Source organism: Narcine bancroftii, chromosome 3 (assembly GCF_036971445.1).
Source record: "Narcine bancroftii isolate sNarBan1 chromosome 3, sNarBan1.hap1, whole genome shotgun sequence".
In the NCBI taxonomy this organism is placed as follows: Eukaryota; Metazoa; Chordata; class Chondrichthyes; order Torpediniformes; family Narcinidae; genus Narcine; species Narcine bancroftii.
Window position 1 is genome coordinate 183,041,628 of NC_091471.1, and position 19,911 is coordinate 183,061,538.

The 19,911-nt window shown below is 38.4% G+C and overlaps 1 protein-coding gene across 13 annotated transcripts in view; it reads left to right on the forward strand.

The window, feature by feature from the left end:
* Positions 1–19,911, forward strand: part of cc2d2a (coiled-coil and C2 domain containing 2A) — a 181,366-nt gene that overhangs the window by 137,842 nt on the left and 23,613 nt on the right. For 10 of the 13 annotated variants that reach the window (XR_011353988.1, XM_069926023.1, XM_069926018.1 and 7 more), the window contains 3 exons: positions 7,533–7,553; positions 8,410–8,613; positions 10,429–10,518. Coding sequence is in view for 11 of the 13 variants with exons in the window: in XM_069926023.1 (XP_069782124.1) it covers positions 7,533–7,553; positions 8,410–8,613; positions 10,429–10,518 (315 nt within the window). In the remaining 2 variants the exon portion in view is untranslated. Of the gene's footprint in view, positions 1–7,532; positions 7,554–8,409; positions 8,614–10,428; positions 10,519–12,162; positions 12,415–19,911 lie in introns of those variants that run through there. The other 3 variants (XR_011353989.1, XM_069926030.1, XM_069926022.1) reach the window with 3 other exon arrangements.

A 19,911-nucleotide genomic window follows, 5' to 3' on the forward strand; every position in this document is an offset into this window, starting at 1 on the left:
AAGTCTTTGACATATTTCAATTAACTAGATCTAGTACACAAAGGTGTCCATTGCTGCCAGCCTTATTTATTTTAGCAGTAGGACCATTGGCAGAATTGATTAGGTCTGATCTTGATATTAAAGGCTTTAGAGTTGGTAGAGAGGAACATAAGATTAATTTATTTGCAGATGATAGTTTACTTGATGGAACTGGAAAGTTCATTACCTAAATTATATTCAAGAGTAAAAGAATATGGAATGGTATCTGGTTACAAAATAAATTGGGATAAAAGTGAGATTATTCCTCTTATTGTGGGTGATTATACACAATGTAAAAGGGGTACTCAATTTAAATAGCCAGTCAATGAAATATAATATTTAGGGATACTAGTAGATAATAATTTAAAAAATATATTTAATTTGAATTATAACCCCTTACTTAAGAAATTTGATGAATATTTTTTTAAAAATAGATGGAATTATCGATAACTTTATTGGGAAGAGTTTATTGTATAAAATGAATATTTTTTTTAGGTTACAATATCTTTTTCAAACATTACCTATATTTATTCCACAGAATTTTTTTCAGGAACAGAATAAATGTGTAAGAAAGTTTATTTGGAAGGGAAAAATGTTGAGAGTCTCATTAAAAAAATTAATTTGAAAATATGAATTGGGTAGTTTAAAACTTCCAAATTTTAAAAATTATTATAAAGCAGCACAAATTAGATTTCTTTCTTCCTTCTTTAAAGAGGAAGAGAAACCAGTGTGGATTAAGATAGAGATGGTTAAAATGGGGGGAACAATGCCTAAAGGTTTTGTATACAAATGGGATAAGAAATTAATATTGGAGATGAATTGTTGAAACATTTGATTAGTATATGGAATATGGTAAATGTTGAAATAGGAATGAGGAATTATGAAATACTATGAGCCATTGACTCAAAATAGATTTATTCATTTTACAATGAACAACCGACTTTTTAAACACTTGGTCTAGCAAAGGAATTAGGAGAAAAGTGGATTGTTTTGAAGGGAGAAGTTTAATGTCATTTGATCAATTGAAAAATAAATACGGTTTACAAAATTATACAATATTTTGTTGTTATCAAATAAGGGTATATACAGGATAATCTCATTACCTGAAAAGAGTGAAATATAAAGTTTGATTTGAAATAAAACTGTTAAGAAGTTTATTTCAGCTATGTATGCATTATTGCAAAAGGCAATTCGAAAACAAGGAATTCACAGATTTAGACAAAGGTAAGAAACTGATCTAGATGTTAGTATTGGGAAGAAAAATTGGTTGGAACTGTGTCATGATAGTATGTCAAGTGCAATAAATGTTAGATATAGATTGGTTCAATATTACTTTTTACATAAGTTATATCTTGCCCCATAGAAATTCAATAGACTGAAATCAGACTTAACAGAAAAATGCTTCAGATGTATTCAAGAGATAGGGACTTTTTTTTACCCTCCACTTGGTCATGTTCCAAATTGAGACCTTTTGGATGGATTAGGAGCATTTTCAGAACAGGTTACTAAAGTTAAATCTCCTCCAGATCCAATGCTTTTGTTATTAGGTAATATATCTGGTATAAGGCCAAAACTGAAACTAAATATGTTTCAAAAGGAATTCGTGAAAATTGCATTAGCAGTTGCAAGAAAATATATAGCAGTAACATGTAAATTGGATTCACATTTGGGAATGTATAGATGAAACCTATCAAAGCTGCCAGCTCACGTCACCATACCCATTGCGAACATGGATTTCCGCTGTCCCCATGATAGCACGGGAGACTGACACGCTTTATTGTACTCCTACACAAGAGTCTGCTCAAATACTGCCTGTTTTGGCAGCAGATACATCTTCCGCGTCCTACGAGTATCCTGTATCTGCAGTCCATTCAAAGAAGGAGAAACGTGCTGACGTACGTCAAGAGTGATGTTTTTACCATCACCAATGAGGGAAAAATCCCCATAAATGCATCCAGCCATGTACCTATTACAGGAAAAAGGCGGGAAATGAAAGAGCCGGCTGCCAGTAGTGGTCTCAGCAGCTGGCACAAATACCGGCCTATTGTATCTTTAAGACGATGTGGGTAAGCGCAAGTTTCTTGTAGACATGGGTGCTGAGCTTAGTTTACTCCCACTGACCTATTTTGAAAGGACGCGTAAACAACAATGGAACTGCCATTCCTAGCTTTGGCACATGACCGATCACAATTGGAATGGGTGGAACCGCATTCCATTGGAATTGCGTCTTAGCTTCTGTTGCTCAACCTGCTTTGGGAGTGGACTTTTTGCAATCCCATGGCTTACTGGTAGATGTGAAATGGAGGAAATTGGTTCATGCCACCACCTTTCAGGCATACCCACTGGCATGCAGAAAAGGGAGAGTTTCCCAGCTCAGTACATACGCTGCACAAGGATGCCTGTGCTGCCCTGCTCAACAAATTTCCCCGTATTCTCACTCCTATTTTCAATGCTTCAAAAGCAGTCCATGGTGTGTCTCATTACACAGACACTTCAGGCCCACTGATTCATGCCAGGGTTTGTTGTTTCCACCTGATAAACTGCTGCAAGCAAAGACAGAGTTTTTGGCAATGGAAGAGTTGGGTATCATTCGACACTCCAACAGTCCTTGGGCATCACCATTGCACATCGTACCCAAGAAGGCAGGTGGATGGAGACCCTGCGGCGATTACCATAGGCTTAACGATGTTACTACACCCGACAGGTACCCAATTCCTCATATATACAGGATTTCGCTGCCCATCTACACCGTTGCCATATTTTTTCCAAGGTCGATCTGGTCAAAGGATATCATCAGATAATCAGATACCTATCCATAAGGATGATATCCCTAAAACAGCAATTATTACCCTTTTTGGGCTTTTTGAATTCCTCAAGATGCCGTTTTGATTGAAAAACGCTGCTCAAACCTTCCAGCGGCTGATGGACGCTTTAAGCAGGGATTTGGAGTTTGCCTACATTTACTTAGATGACATCTTTGTAGCCAGTCAAACTGAATAGGATCACCAACTGCATTTGCACTGCCTTTTCCAATGGCTAGAGGAAGTCGGTTTTACCTTCAACCCTGGCAAATTTCAGTTTGGCAGATCCACCATCAACTTCCTAGGACACTAGATCACGGCTGAGGTATATTTCCATTATCCAGCAAGGTAGACGCAGTCCGTGCTTTTTCCAACCTACCATAGTTAAGGGACTACAGAAATTTCTGGGCATGACAAACTTTTATCACCGGTTTATTCCTGCAGCTGGTAATATTCTTCGACCACTGTTTCAGATCCTCTCCACCAAGCACAGGGACGTTACCTGGACATCAGAGGCACAGATTGCATTTACGAATGCCGAAGAAGAAATGCTCGTCCGTCCCAACACTGAGGCTACCTTGGTACTAAGCACTGATGCCTCAAGTACGGCCATGGGTGCGGTTCTTGAGCAGTACGTTAATGGCCATTATCAACCCCTCGCTTTCTTCAGCAGGCATTTAAGGCTAGCGTAAATTAAATATAGTACATTTGATTGGGAACTGTTGTCATTGTATCTATCCGATATATTTTGGAAGGTCGCCATTTCACTGTGTTTATGGATCATAAGCCACTCACTTTTGCCTTCAGCAAAATAACGGATCCATGGTTGGCAAGATAGCAGTGTCACTTATCGTACGTTTCAGAATTCATAACAGACCGCCGCCTTGTTTCAGGGAAAGACAATCTTGTCACAGATATGCTGTCCAGACCGACTGTATTCATATTCAGGGTGGAATCAATATTCCTGAATTGGCCAGTGCACAGGCCATAGACCCCAATGTTCAGGCATACAGTATGACCATTACTAACCTAGACATACAACGGGTGATACCACAACAGTGCAGCCCAACCCTACTTTGTGACATGTCTTTGGGCTACCCTAGACCATTGATCCGGTATCATGGAGGTGACGCCTTTTCGACCAGATGGATTGTATCATCCATCCATCAGAACATCAGTCAAGCTTATATCAAATAAATACGTATGGCATGGACTAAGAAAAAACGTCGCTCAATGGACACGTGCATGAGCCTCCTGCCAGATGGCCAAAATTCAGCAGCCCACCAAGGCACCTCTTCAGCCTTTTCCAGTGGTATGCAGGAGGTTTGAACACGGGCCTGTGGACCTGGTCGGGCTATTGCCAGTATCTCAAAATAGGAGATGCATTTTAACATTGGTGGACCGTTCCACATGTTGACCAGAGGCCATCCCGTTGCCATCCAGTGACACTGAAACATGTGCTAGGGCATTCATCGTCAATTGGATTGCTAGATTTGGTGTCTCAACACACATAACTTCAGACCATGGCGCACAATTCACCTCTGCATTATGGTCTGCCTTTGTGTGCTTTTGTGGCTCACACCTGCACCACACCACGGCATACCACCCACAGTCCAACAGCCTTGTGAAACATTTCCACCGGCAACTGTCCCAATTGGGTCAATGAGTTGCCATGAGTTCTACTGGGCGTTCGCATGATCCCAAAGGAAGATTTGTCTGCACCGTACTTACAGTTCCAGGGGACATTCATTTCACAACCAACTCTGACCTGGATGTCCTTCAGCAACTTCGACATGGTATCACTAGCAGGAAACCTGTTCCTACCAGCTGGCATGGAACCCCTAAACAACATGTGCCCCCACAGCTCCTCAACTCTGATTTTGTTTTTGTTTGCAGACAAGTCCCAGGAGCTCCGTTACAAAGACCAAATGAGGGCCCTTTCTGTGTGATTAGGAGGGAAGGAGTTGTGTTTACTTTGGACATTGGGGGACATTCGCAGCTGTTTAGTGTAGACAGACTCAAGCCTGCCCATATGGATCCCACTGCACCCATCCAATGCCCCCAGCCCAGGCAGCGTGGGCATCCTCCTAAGGCACACGCAACTAGTGTTTTAATTTCCGGTGACAATTCTGGGGCGGGGGGGTGATGTAATGGCCATGGAGCGGGCCAAGCAGGCGCACAGCGCAGCAATGCGAACTGTTGCCAGCATGGTTCTGCATGTATGTGGAACCATAATGCGGACGTCTGCCTACTCACCTAATGGACCGCACGCGAGGGATACCAAGTGCCGAGGAACAGCACGTTGAGCTGTTGAGTCACCTGCCAAAAGACACGGGACACTTACAAGGCTAGATTTAAACCTGCCAGTCTCGTGGATGGGCAGCAATCTCATAGTAACGTCCCACCTTGTCCCGTGGAGCCCGGGACACATAGTATATAAAAAAAGCCTGTAAACCCTGAATAAATCGGTCTTGAGTTGACTACCCTGGCATGTGTTTGTATTTCTTTAGTAGCTCTACCATAGTAGCCGCTACATATTTAATATTGTAAAGGCAAAATTTGATTGAATGTATTAACTTCAATAACCATATGTGTTTCTTTCTTTCTCTTTCTTTTTCCTTTTTCTAATATCATTTCTTTTATTTTTTTTAATGTTTCTGGGACTATTATGATTTAGAGGGAGGGTTTGGCAGATATAATACTATGTATTACTGATTTGAGATGTATGAGGGATATTTTCTGTATCTAAATATTAATGCATGTTTAAAATTTTAAATAAAATATTCAAAAAATAATGTAGATAAACAGAGGGACCTTGGGGTGCAATAGGTGCTCTGTGATTAGTAAAGGATTGCTTAAGGTGGTATGTGGGTTGAAAGAAAAAGTTTTAAAACCACTGTTTTAATTGAACCTAATTGACTTGTTATGTTCACGGTTTCATAACTTCAAAGGAAATGGGCCAATGACAATTTTTCTCAAGCAAAATATTTCAGTAACAATTGGGTCTAGAGCAATGATTCTCAACCTTCCCACCTTAAGCAATCCCTTTCTAATCACAGAGCACTGATAGCGTAAGGATTACTTAAAGAGGTATGTGAGTGGAAAGAAAAAGGTTGAGAAGCAATGCTGTGTAAGAAGAATGGATAATTGCAAGAATGAGAATCAGTGAAGGGAATATGAGCAATACACAAATCTCCTGGAGCAACTCAGTGGGCCTTGGCCTCCGCCTATTAGGAGTGAGCAGGGGAACCCTCATGGAATCATGATTAAATATGTGAAAACAAATCTTTAGTAAGATTCTGACTATTAGTATAATAGTACTCAAGCAGATTTTAATGCAAGTTAAAGCATAAGCCTGCTCCAAATCTTGACTGTTTTTAAAATAATGTATTTCTTTTTTAAAAAAAAACCCTGCTATGAATCTTGCATCTGCTGTTGTGTTTGGTTATGTATTGAAAAGCAAATCATTTTGGAAAGGAAAATTGAGATATTGATCTGAGATATATTTCAGCTTCTGTTGTGTGAGGATCTAAATGAATCAACTTCTTCCCCATATTTCACGAGTAGTTGCGGTCTGAGGGATTCAGAATTCAGAGAAGAGCAGAGCAGGAGAAGCAGAGGTCTCGAGAGACTTTGACTACACCGCTAAAACTGTGGGTCAGTTATTCCCCAGGATTGCAGAGTAGGTTTTGTGCCCGGATTTTAGAATGAAAGATACAGAGCAGCACAGTGTGAGATAAGAAAGGCATTTATAGAAGTTAATTTATCAGAGAATATGAATTTCTCCTTTGGTTCTACTGAAAAAAACAATTCATCAGCAAATACCTACACTGTTAGCACTACATGGTAAAAACTTGCTGTTCCAGAATACACAGTCATTACTGGGCTCTTCACCCTGCACAATTTCCCCAGTCAGAGTTCACTGAGTGAAAGCAGCTGGAAGCATCAAGGCGAGATCCTGTGTTATAGCAATGATATCACATGGGTTAGGAAATGGTGGGAGACAGGACAATTCATGTCACCCTTGGTATCATCAAAATTCACCAGCATGTTTAAAGAAGGGAAGGAGAGCAGACTTTATCTGCTGAAATCGGCTTTGCTGCCTCCTGATGAGTAACTTGTAATTTTCATTTCATTGAGATGCTATATGTATGTCTTCCTTGAATACGCTTTGTTATATGTGCCAATTTGAAGATTTTATTTTGCAAGTGTTTATGAATTTATTGAACTGTTTCGAACTGACAGTTTTAGCCAATTACAATCGTGTAATCCAATCTAATCTACTGTGTGTACTTGAGTGTGACTGCCTCTATATTGATGGACCAAATGCTTTCTTGAGTGTAAATGTGACCTTCCTGTCACAAACCATTTCAACAAGCTCTCCCTAACTTTTCTTGCTCCCCTTCCCCCACCATAATAGTTTTTACCCCTATCTGTCCCTCCATCTCTCACACCTTCTGTCCTATCATTTCTGGCAGCCTCCCTCAGTGCTGAAGAAACTTAGCCGGTCACACAGCATCTATATAGGAAGCAAAAGGTAACCAACATTTCAGGTCTGAACCCTTCATTGGGTATGAGCAAAAAGCAGACCTAATTAAGTGAGAAATTTATTTTCAGATTTCATAATTACACTCAGGATGCGAATGATCTTTCTTCTCCTTGTGCATTATGTGTATCTTTATTTTCTCTCTTCTTTTTGATGCTTCTTTGCAGATGACAGAGATGCTGAAAAAGGTAATAATTCTTTTAATGTGAATGGTTTAAATATTCTGGAAAATTTTTTAAAAAGTCTCAGAAAGTCAGCACTTGTTTAATGATGAGTTTAATAATCTTAAAATATGTTATGATTGTTAGAAACAGAAGTACCTTCACAGAAATTGCTCGAGACAAAAATTGAGAACAAAGAACATTTATTATACAACAATATAAAATTGGGTGCTTCCCCTTACCCTGGGAATACACACATACACTGGGGCTCACCCAACTTTTATACAGTTAATTTCAGTATAGGAATACCCTCCCCCTTACATTCTTCTGCCTCCTGGATAGGTTTGGCATTAGGCAATCCTGCCTGCCTACGTGCTGTTTCTGTGCACTTGGAGGATCAGGGGGTATCCTGTAGGTGTCTCATCATGTCATTATCCTCATTGTCCTTATTCACAAACCCGACTTTGTTCTAATTTACACCTTCCCAACTCTCAGGGCTACAGCCTCTTCATATGTTGAACTTGCTACTGTCTAGGGCTTACTAATTACATATGCAAAACCTGCTAATTCTATCTAGGGCTAGAAGACCCTTATCTTATTCAGACTAACTCTACTTCCTACATTCTAATATCCATTTCTTATCCTGTTCATACTGGCTTTATTCATTTACCCATATATCTATATTAGTTTCCTCATCTTCATATTTTTATATCAGTTTTACTCATCTCTCACATGATGGATGATTGAATTTTTTATAATTTCCGTATGACTTGTTCTACTGTCATATCACTTGTTCAGTGATGTATCAAATTGGCCTTTTTTATTTTCAAAACAAAGCATTTCTTCATGCTGACAGTCTTTCTGACTTTTCTTGTATTTTCAGTTTGAAACACAGGAGGATGAGAAACTGCTACAGAGAGCTGACAAATTCCAGAAGGAAATCGCACAAAAGTTCCCAAGCCGCCGATGTATAACAGTGGTCGCTGATCTCACTGGCAAAATGGTTTTTGTAACAAGGTTCATTAAACCACTTTTTCCACCCAAGGAGCTACTGGATGTGTTTCCTAATAATTCTGAAGCCACAATGGTGAGTTTCTATCCATCGCCTCAGCAGTTTGGAGATATTAAGTAACATTTAAAAATATTCCTCATGGTTTTGGCCCAGATGGATTAATTTGTATGAGGAACTTGCAAATAAAGAGACAATTTAGGCAAACCATCATTTGCTTTCAACAACTATTTTCTGGAGTACCACATTTGGACATTTTTACTATCTCATGGGCAATATATAAAAGTATGTTATAATTATATAACCATATAACCACTTACAGCACAGAACAGTTTGGTCCTACTAGTCCATGCCGTAACAAATCCCCACCCTCCTAGTCCCACTGACCAGCACTCGGTCCATACGCCTCTAATCCTCTCCACTCCATGTAGCGATCCAGTCTTTCCCTAAATGTAACCAATGATCCCGCCTCGACCACGTCTGCCGGAAGCTCATTCCACATCCCCACCACCCTTTGCGTAAATAAATTACCCCTCATGTTCCCCTTATAATTTTCCCCCTTCAATCTTAAACCATGCCCTCTAGTTTGAATCTCCCCCACTCTTAGTTGAAAAAGCCTATCCACATTTACTCTGTCTGTCCCTTTTAAAATCTTAAACACCTCTATCAAGTCCCCTCTCAATCTTCTACGCTCCAGAGAAAAAAGCCCCAGTCTGCACAACCTTTCCCTGGAACTCAGACCCTGAAATCCTGTCAACATTCTCGTGAACCTTCTCTGCACACTCTCTATTTTGTTTATATCTTTCCTATAATTTGGTGACCAAAACTGTACACAGTACTCCAAATTTGGCCTCACCAATGCCTTGGACAATTTCATCATAACCTCCCTACTCTTGAATTCAATACTCCGAGTTATGAAGGCCAACATTTCAAATGCCTTCTTCACCACACCATTTACCTGAGTATCAGCCCTGAGGGTACTATTTACCATAACTCCTAAATCCCTTTGTTGCTCTGCACATCTCAATAGCCTACCATTTAATGCATATGACCTATTTAGATTTGCGATGTCCTCAAGCATTGATAGAGATCATTTGCTCAGATTTCTGTCCTTTTTTTTGGAGTGAACTGAAGCAAACCTCGCTTCATATTTTTTGGAATCTGCTTCCATTTGAAATGATTGTCCAAATTTCTCTTTATTTAAAAAAAATTCCACCTAAATCCCTCTCATCTAAAAATTTGCTATTTTTCCTTTATTCAAGTTTATTTGGTGGCTGCTTTTCATTAATTCCCTTCAATGTTGAAGTTTCTTACCAATTCTCTGCTTTGCCTTTTTGTTCTGCTGGGCCTAATTTCAGTATTTTATGTCCCTGGGTTTCTCGTTCTTGGCTACAGGAATGAAACATCAGAGGAGAGGTGGTTTTGGGGAATTTATAAAGACAAATTTAATGACTGAATTTAGAGGGACAAACATCACTCTGTCATACACAATGGCCTCTGTCCCTCAAAAATAATTGCATTACTAAATCTGGTGAAAACTGTTTGTTTCCCTCCTTTTATTGTTTGTTGCTTTAAAATTCCTTTGCTTATGGTCAAATGAGGTAATCTTGATATCCTTAAGAAATTTCTAAAAGCACAATGGAAATGAGCTGCCTGATTTGAAAATCTATGCTTGGCTTACTGTGAAACTGCTTGAAATACTTTAAATAACTTTAAATGTACATAAACATTTTGAGTTGAATCCTATTTGTTTTCAAGCCATCTTGTAATGCACACTGTAATATTTAATTGAAACTCAAGCATATTTTGGTCATTTCATTATACAAATGATTCTTATACTAATTATTGTCAGGAAATTAGTACTACTTGATCTTATCTGCCCATGTGTTTCAGGAGTTGGTGGCTCGTTATGTTTCTCTGATTCCCTTCCTACCAGACAGTGTTTCTTTTGCTGAAGTCTGTGACTTATGGTGCACTTCTGATGTAAGCCATTTATTAACTTAATTGCTCTACTTCTGGATGTTTATGTCTTGGATTTGCCTTTTTTAAATATTTAATGAGCAGTGGAATGCATTGTTGGAGAAACTAAACAAACTGTATGCTACATTGAGTATAAACTCCAACTAGTGTCTGCCTGTGTTTTAAAGAGGGAGTGATCATCCCCACTTTAGCATATTTAGTTCTCGCCTAAATGTACATAGAAAATGAAGCATCCTTGCAAGAATAGCAGAAAATGCATGTTGGACTATAACATCATACTGCATGGTGTAGAATTCCTGTGAACAGCCTAAAAGATGTTGGATGTGCGCATGTGAGAGTGGGGGGAAGGAGTGAAGTGGGGCGGGGGTAATGTGGAGGGAGAGAGGATGAGTAAAGAAGCTTCATATTGGTGCAATTAAGTACATTCTTAGTGTTGAGACCAAACACATTGGAAGCAAAGGGGTGAAAACATTCATTTGCATCAATTCCATCCTGGCTGCCGGTACTGGAAATGTCCCATTCCTCTCCATTAAACTTTGATGTATGCAAATTTCACAATAAAGCAAAACTCCACACATTGAACTTTTCAGAGTGAAAAGTTATATTATATTACTTATAAATATTTTTTAAAAGATTGTGGGGGTTTAGTGTAGGTCACTTCATAGATACTTACACTTCACATCTCATTTAAAATGTAAGAGATTTGCTGAAGCTAGACATTCAGGCACCAGTGGGTTTGCAGAGACAATGGAACTGCTTTGGAAAGAATTTCAAAAGCAGATGCAAATAGAAAAGTCCGGGCTCAAGTGCTGATAAAAATATTTCAAGGATGGAATTTGAAGCCTTGGGAGAGTTTCTGGTTTTTTACAAGCAGAGAGAGAGAGAGAGAGTGGTGAGTTCTGCAAGCTGGCAGCTTGTTGAAAACCCCATTTTGAAGACGGGTTCTGAGTTCACCCTGTTCAAAACCCTTGTAGTCCTTACAAGAGGAAATGGCTGGCTGGAGTGTTTCTCCTGAAATAAGGGAAACAAGAGGAATCTGTAGTAACCTGGAAGAAGAGGTTGTCATTTGGAAAACTCATTATGGAGAAAGTTTCTTCATTAAGACACTGAAGTGGCTGATTGGAGGAAATCAGTTTGTGTTGTGTCCAACGAGCAATAAATATCTCTCTAAAAACAAGAAGCTTCCTGAGTGGTAACCATTTACCTTTAAGCACCAGAGCCTGGTGGAGATTCATAAATGTTAAATTCTGTGCACAGTATAGGAATTGCCTGATACCGGTGAACATGGAGGAGTGAGAAGTGAGATTGGACAGTGAACGTAGAATTAGAAGGGGGTTAAGTTAATAGTAATAAGTTAAAGTTTGATCCTGTTTTTATGATTAAAGAAAATTAAAAGCAACTTTCATTTAAATAACCCATTTGTCTTGGTGAATTTCAATTGCTGCTGGGTTTTGAAGTCTTCTGGGCTCATAACAAGTAGGGACGCATACTTTTCGGATATAAATCTTTGGGACCTTAAACTTTTGGAATTGTTGTGATTTAGTTTATTGGTTTTTCCAATCTTATTTAAAGCTTGTGTGTGTGGGAAAAACAGCAGCAATGGATGTTAATACATTTTTGTTACACCCATCACCTGCGGAACTGTAGAGAAAAAGAAAAAGAACTGATGGTCATTACTAAAGAATTAAATCTTCCTGAAGTCAAGCACTGGATGAAGAAAATACAAATACCGAGGATTTTAGTGAAATATTATATAGGTAAGAGAAAATTTGTTGAGAAGGACTTAGAAAATTTCTAGAGGATCGATCTGTTGAATTGGAGAAATTGAGGGTGGAAGAAGAAAGAGAAAAGGGAGTTTGAGTTGCAGAGACAACAATATGATGCAGAGAAAGCTGAAAAATGGAGGGGGGAGGATGAAAAATGGAGGATATATGAGTTAGAGGTGGCTAAAAAACAGGGAGGATGTTGAAAGAGACATTTGAAAGAGGATTTGAATTAGATAAGTTAAAAATTGAGATTGAGGGAGGTTAGAGAAGTGTGACTATAACTCATGGGGAGAGGTTTTTGGCTAGTAGAGGTAAATCTAGTTCCTCCTTTTGATGAGAGATGCATATTTTCAGCTTTTTGAAAAGGTTGCAGAGAGCTCAAGGTGCCCAAAAGAAAAATGGTCTCTTATGCTCCGTGTATTGAAGGGAAAAGCACAAATTGCATCCTCTAGCTGGACTACAGAGCAAGTGGTAAATTATGAGACGATGAAACAAGCAATATTGAAAGGTTATGAATTGGTTCCAGAAGCATATAGACAAAAATTTAGGAGTTTGGTGAAAACATGGAACCAATCTTGTATGGATTTTGCTCTCGAAAAATCTATGTTTTGACCGTTGATGCATCACAAAAAGAATAAATAATGATTTTGACAGATTAAGACAATTGACATTAATTGAGGAAATTAAAAGTCATGTTCCAAATGAAATTATATGTGGATGAAAAAGACATGAGGACATGGCAGCAAATGGCTAGGTTAGCAGATGAATATGCCCTGATTCACAAAAACACATTTCAGATTAGTAAGTCTGTTCAAAGGGTTAATGTGGAATAGATTAGTCAGCCTGTTCAGAGGGTTAATGCGGAATAGATTAGTCAGCCTGTTCAGAGGGTTAATGTGGAATAGATTAGTCAGCCTGTTCAGAGGGTTAATGCGGAATAGATTAGTCAGCCTGTTCAGAGGGTTAATGCGGAATAGATTAGTAAATCTTTTCAGAGAGTTAATGTGGAACAGTAGTAAACCTGTTCAGAAGGTCAATATGGAGCAGACTAGTAAACCTAAAACTATAAGTCTGGGGAGAATATTAAAAAAAAAAGATGAAGATAAGATGGGAAAGGACAGATCTTCTGGACTTGTGTGTCATTTTTGTAAGAAACTTGGTCATGTTCTTGCAAATTGTTTAGTGTTGAAAAAACACTACCAGAAGTGTGTATTCAGATAGTTGAATTTAATGAGAACAGATGTTCCATACCTGGTAAAGATGTTATGGATGCATTCAAACCTTTTGTGTCAGAGGGCTTGGTTTCAAAAAGGATGGAATTCCCAGGAGCCAGTTAAAATTCTTAGAGTTACAGGAGCTGCCCAGTCACTGTTGTTGGAGAATGTTCTAACTCTTGATCAAAAGATGGATACAGGAGAGACAACTTGGATTAAAGGTGTTGGAGGTGAGGTAGGGTCAATATCTCTTTACAAAGTAATTTTGAATTCAGAATTAGTTAAAGGACTTGTAGTAGGAGTTATTTCAAAGTTACCTATGCAAGGAGTCTCATTCTTATTAGGGAATGATTTGACAGAGGATAAAGTTGGGTCAGTTTTGAGATTAACAAATAAGCCTAGTAAGGATGAGGTTGAAAAGGATTGTGAGATGTATCCTGTATGTGCTGTAACCAGGTCTTTGTCTCAGAAAATGATGAGAGCAGAGGAAGGTCCAGTTGATAGAGACTTTTCCAGTACTTCTGAAATAGTCCAGAAAAAAAATGGTTTAAATTTGAGAGTCAAGATTTGTCTTTGTCAAGGAAAGAGTTAATTCTGCAACAGAGGTCAGATTCTGATCTTGATGACTTTTTTTTTAATTTTTTTATTTTTCACACCATAAATCACATTAGCCATGATATACACTATTTCTTTTTCACACATATACAGTGACTTTTTCTCCCCCCCCCCTTTCCTCCCAAACCACCCCCCCACCCCCCCCTCTCATCCATTTTAGGTATACAATCTAGGTTGCATTAAGCCAGTCAGACAATGTTGTCATTCAACAAAATTACACCAGAAATTCTACTGAGTCCATTCTTTTCTTTCCTTCTCCTTCCATCAACTTAGGTAATGTTTGTCCCCGGTAGGTTTTCGCTATTGTATTTAATGTAAGGCTCCTATACTTGTTCGAATATTTCAATATTATTTCTTAACCAATATGTTATTTTTTTCTAATGGAATACATTTATTCATTTAAATTTGGTAGTTTCTTCCTTTTAATTTGGTTATGTATTCCATTAATATTTAAAGACATATAGTTCAGCGTAGCCCTTTTATATTTTGTTTATCTTCTCTTTCCGTTTTTCCATCATTACCTTTCCTCCTTTTCCATTTCTGTTTTCTTATTTTCAACTCTTTATAAGACAACATTCCTACAACATCTAACATTTTCCTTATTCTCCTATTTCTATCTAATTTATCCCCAATCTCCCCTTCACCTCCTGAGTTGTCCTTTATCCCTTGTCGGACAACCACATCTCCCCTCTCCAATTGGATTTGCGAATCCACTCGCAAGCGTCAACTGATTTTGCAGTGACCGCTATTTCCCCCCACCCCGCCTCCCGCAGAAAAGATTTCACTTTTCATATGTCACAAAGGTCACTCTTTTAATTCCCTCCTTATTCTCTCTATTCCATTACCTTCCCTTATTAATTCTTGTCTATACTATCTATATTTTCCTCTAAGTACAGATACATTCATGTATGCTCATTGTCTCTATTCACTCTTATACCTCTTTACCCGCATACATATCAATCGTGATCATTTTTACTCTCATTACCCGACTTCATCCCTCAGTCTATTTTTGTCTTTACCCACATACATATCAGTCGTGATCATTTTAACTCTCATTACCCGTCTTCCTCCCTCAGTCTATTGTTGTAATTGTTTTGCAAATTTTCGTGCTTCTTCTGGATCCGAGAATAGTCTGTTTTGTTGTCCTGGAATAAATATTTTCAATACCGCTGGATGCTTTAGTATAAATTTATACCCTTTCTTCCATAAAATCGCCTTTGCTGTATTGAACTCTTTTCTCTTCTTTAGGAGTTCAAAGCTTATATCTGGATAAATGAAGATTTTTTGCCCTTTATACTCCAGTGGTTTGTTGCCCTCTCTTACTTTTTCCATTGTCTTCTCCTGTACCTTTTCTCTTGTAGTATATCTTAGGAATTTTACTACAATAGATCTTGGTTTTTGTTGTGGTTGTGGTTTAGAGGCCAATACTCTATGTGCCCTTTCTATTTCCATTTCATGCTGTAGTTCTGGACATCCTAGGGTCTTAGGGATCCACTCTTTTATAAACTCCCTCATATTCTTGCCTTCTTCATCTTCCTTAAGGCCCACTATCTTTATGTTATTTCTTCTGTTATGGTTTTCCATTGTATCTATTTTTTGAGCTAGTAGTTCTTGTGTCTCTTTAGTTTTTTTATTAGATTTCTCCAATTTCTTTTTTAAGTCTTCTACCTCCATTTCTGCTTGCTACTGCCCGCTCTTCCATCTTGTCCATTTTTTTTCCCATTTCTGTTAAGGTCATCTCCATTTTAATTATTTTCTCTTCTGTGTTGTTTATTCTTTTTCTTAAATCCTTAAATTCCTGTGTTTGCCATTCTTTAAATGACTCCATGTATCCTTTAATAAGAGCAAGTATATCCTTTACCTTGCCTATCTTTTCTTCTTCTATTTCACCATACTCTTCCTCTTCTTCTTCCTCTGGGTTGACCATCTGTTGTTTCTTTGTTGCCCTTTCCTCCTCTTCTTTCTTGTTTCTATTGTCTTCTGTGGTCTCTTCTTGCTGCAGGTGTTCGGCAGCTGTCGTTGCCGGCTATGGAGATCGACTCCCCAGCTGGTCCCCCCTCCCGTCGGTGTGTTTTTTTTCATTCGCATCGCGCATGCGCGATACTTCGCGCATGCGCGGTTGCGCACTTTTACTCGGCTCAGCGAGCCATTTTTGTAGTCCATTATTTACCGACCTGAGGGAGCGGGTTTCTCTCTCCGCAGCGGGCCTCTTCGGACAGGTAAGGCCTTCACCTTTTTCCTCCTTTGTCTTCTCTTCCTCTCTTCTTGCCGTTGCTTTCGATTTTTCTTTTTTTGTCGCCATCTTCTTTCCACCTTTATACTCACTTTTCTGTAACTTTTATTTCTGTGCCTTTGTGTTTTCTCTTGTTTTTCCCGACTTTTCTGGAGAGGGCTGGAGTTCACCGTCCGGCCACTACTCCATCACGTGACTCCCCCCTGATCTTGATGACTTGAGGGAGAAAGCTGTGAATGAGGAAGAGATTAAGGAAATGCCCTGTGGATATTACTTGAAGGGTGAATTGTTCATGAGGAAATGGAGACCTTATGATGTTCCTGCAAATGAAGAGTGGGCAATGATTCATCAGGTGATCATTCCTAGAAATTACCAGAAGGAAATATTAGATCTAGTCTACAGAACACCTTTGGGTGGTCATTTTGGTGTAAAGAAAACCATAAATAAGATTTTGAGACAATTTTTCTGGCCTCGTTTGAGGCAGGATGTTGTAAATTGCTGCCGGACATGTCACCTTTGTCAAGTTGTAGGGAAACATAACCAAGTTCCTCCAGTAGCTCCCTTGCAACCTATTCCTGTTGTTGGGGAACCATTCATTAGGGTTATTGTGAATTGTGTGGGTCCCCGGTCTAAAACAAAAGCTGGGAATCAGTACTTGTTAACAATTATGTGTACAACATCCAGATTTCCAGAAGCTATAGCACTGAGGAATATTAAAGCAAAAACAGTGGTAAAGGTTTTGGAAAGATTTTTAACAGTTTTTGGATTACCTAGAGAGATCCAGAGTGATCAAGGATCTAACTTTATGTCTTGGTTGCTTCAACAGTTGATTTATGAGTTGAGAATAAAATAGATTACTTCATCTGTGTACCATCCTGAAACTCAGGGAGCTTCAGAAAGATTTCATTCTACTCTTTAAAAATATGATGAAGATTTATTGTCTGGAGAATGGGATAGATTAGGATTGAAGGTATTTATTTACTGTTATTTGCAGCAAGGGAGGCTGTGCAGGATTCATTAGGTTTCAGGTTAATTATGTGATTAAATACTCCAGTTCATAGTAATAAAACTCTGGTTTGTCATATAAATATGTTGAAACTTTATTATGAGGAAAAAGGTAGTGGAGAACAGTCTGTGTTCAGAGGTGTTGGTGGTTGACAAGGTTGATGAAGTTATGGATCATAAGATTATGGAAACATAAGCTTGAGCGGGTAACCATGGTTCCTGTGCACTTGTCTAATTCAGCAATTTTGGAAAATCTGAAGGAAAAGTTAGGCCATCTTAAATCACAAGAACAGAAGCAGTTGTTTTTGAAATACGCAAATTTGTTTCCTGCTATGCCAAAAAGAATGTCAGTGATTTGTTATGATGTGGATGTGGGAGAAGCAAGTCCCATAAAACAACACCCTTACTAAATAAACATTCAGAAGAGTAAAATCATGGATCAGGAGGTGGAATATATATTGAAAAATGATATTATTAGACCTTTGAACTCAGATTGGAGTTCTCCTTGTGTTCTGGTTCCTAAAACAGATGGAACTGTTAGGTTCTGTACAGGAAGGTTAATTCAGTAACTAAAACAGATACTAATCCTATTCCCAGAATTGATGATAGTATTAATAAAATTGGGAAAGCAAAATTTTTTACTGAGGACCATTTGTTGAAGGGTTATTGGTGTGTGCCACTAACAGAGACAAAGGATTATTTCTGCATTTGTGACACCATCTGGCTTATACGAGTATAATGTGCTATCTTTTGATATGAAAAACGCCTCTTTAACATTCCAAAGGATGATTAACTCAATAAACCGAGGTTTGCCACAGTAGATGCTTATATTGATGACTTGGTCACAAAAAGTGACACATGGCAAGAACATCTGAGGTAATTCGAAAAATTGTTTGCTAAATTATCCAAAGCAAACTTAACTATAAATTTAACTAACATGAATTTGGACATGCTACAGTGACATACTTATGACATGTAGTTGATCATGGCAAAGCTGTACCTAGTCAGCCTAAAGTGCATGCAATTTTCTAATTTCCTATTCCCAATGGCGAGAAACCAGTGAGAAGGTTTTTAGGAATGGCAGGATATCATAGGAAATTTTGCAAAAATTTTGATGAAGTTGTTCTTCCTTTAACCAATCTTTTGAAGAAGGGAGAGAAATTTGTGTGGACTAAAGAGTGTCAGACAGCTTTAGATAATTTAAAGGAGATGCTATGGCATTACCCTGTTTTAAAATCTCGTGATTTTGACAGACCATTTTCTTTAGCAGTGGATGCCTGGGAGGGGGCAGTAGGTGCAGTTTTGTTACAAAAACATGATGAAATTGACCATCCAATTTTCTAAACTTTGAAAAACTTCAATGTTCATCAAAGGAATTATTCCACTTTTGAAAAGGGTCTGTTGTCTATCATACTTGCTCTGCAGAAGTTTGATGTGTATCTGGGTACCACTCATGAAACAGTTGTGATATTTACTGACCACAGTAAAAAAAGATTGTTAAACTGGAGTTTAATATTTCAAGAATATAATCTGCAAATTAATCATATCAGAGGTACAAATAATGTAATAGCAGATTGTCAAGATGTTAAAATGAAACATGTAAAGAAATATAAACTCAAGATTGGGATACATGTTATATATTGTGATCACTGTAGAGATTATAAAGTCAATTTAGTTATAACAGAATTTTAACTTGAGACTTAAAATTCCTTTGTAGGGGGAGTGTGATGGGGTATATTATATATAAATATATCTTTAAAAGTGATGGATTGTGGGGGGTTTAGTGTAGATCACTTCACAAACAGATACTTCACATCTCATTTAAAATGCAAGAGCTTTGCTGAAGCCAAACATTCAGGCACCAGTGGCTTTGCAAAGGATTAGGTTTGAAGCCTTGGGATGGGTTCTGGTTTTTACAAGCAGAGAGAGAGAAGTCAATTCAGCAATTGAGGCTGCAACATGACAAGCTGGCAGCTTGTTGAAAAGCCCATTTTGAACATGGACTGTGAGTTCTAAATTCAGCGGGTTAAAAACCCTTGTCCTTACAAGGGGAACTGGCTGGCTAGAGCGTTTCTCCTGAAAGGGAAACAAGAGGAACTCTAGTGAACTGGAAGAAGAGGTTATCGTTTGGAAAACCCATGATGGGGCAGATTTCTTCAGCAAGACACTGAAATGACTGATTGGAGGAAATCAGTTTGTGTTGTGTCCTATGAGCAACAAATATCTCTCTGAAACCAACAAGAACCATCCTGAGTGGTAACCATTTAACTTTAAGCACCAGATCCTAGTAGAGATTCATAAATTTTAAATTCTGTGCACAGTTCAAGAATTGCTTGATACCAGTGAACTTGGAGAAGTGAGAAGTGAATGATTGGACGATGAAACAAAGAACTTTCCAGAACATATACACATTGCATACATGTGCGCTTAGAATTAGGAGGGAGTTAATAGCAAAAAATTAAAGTTTGATCATGTTTTTATGTTTAAAGAAAATTAAAAGCAACTTTTGTTTAAGTAACCATTTGTCTTGGTGAATTTCAATTGCTGATGGGTTTTGGAGTCT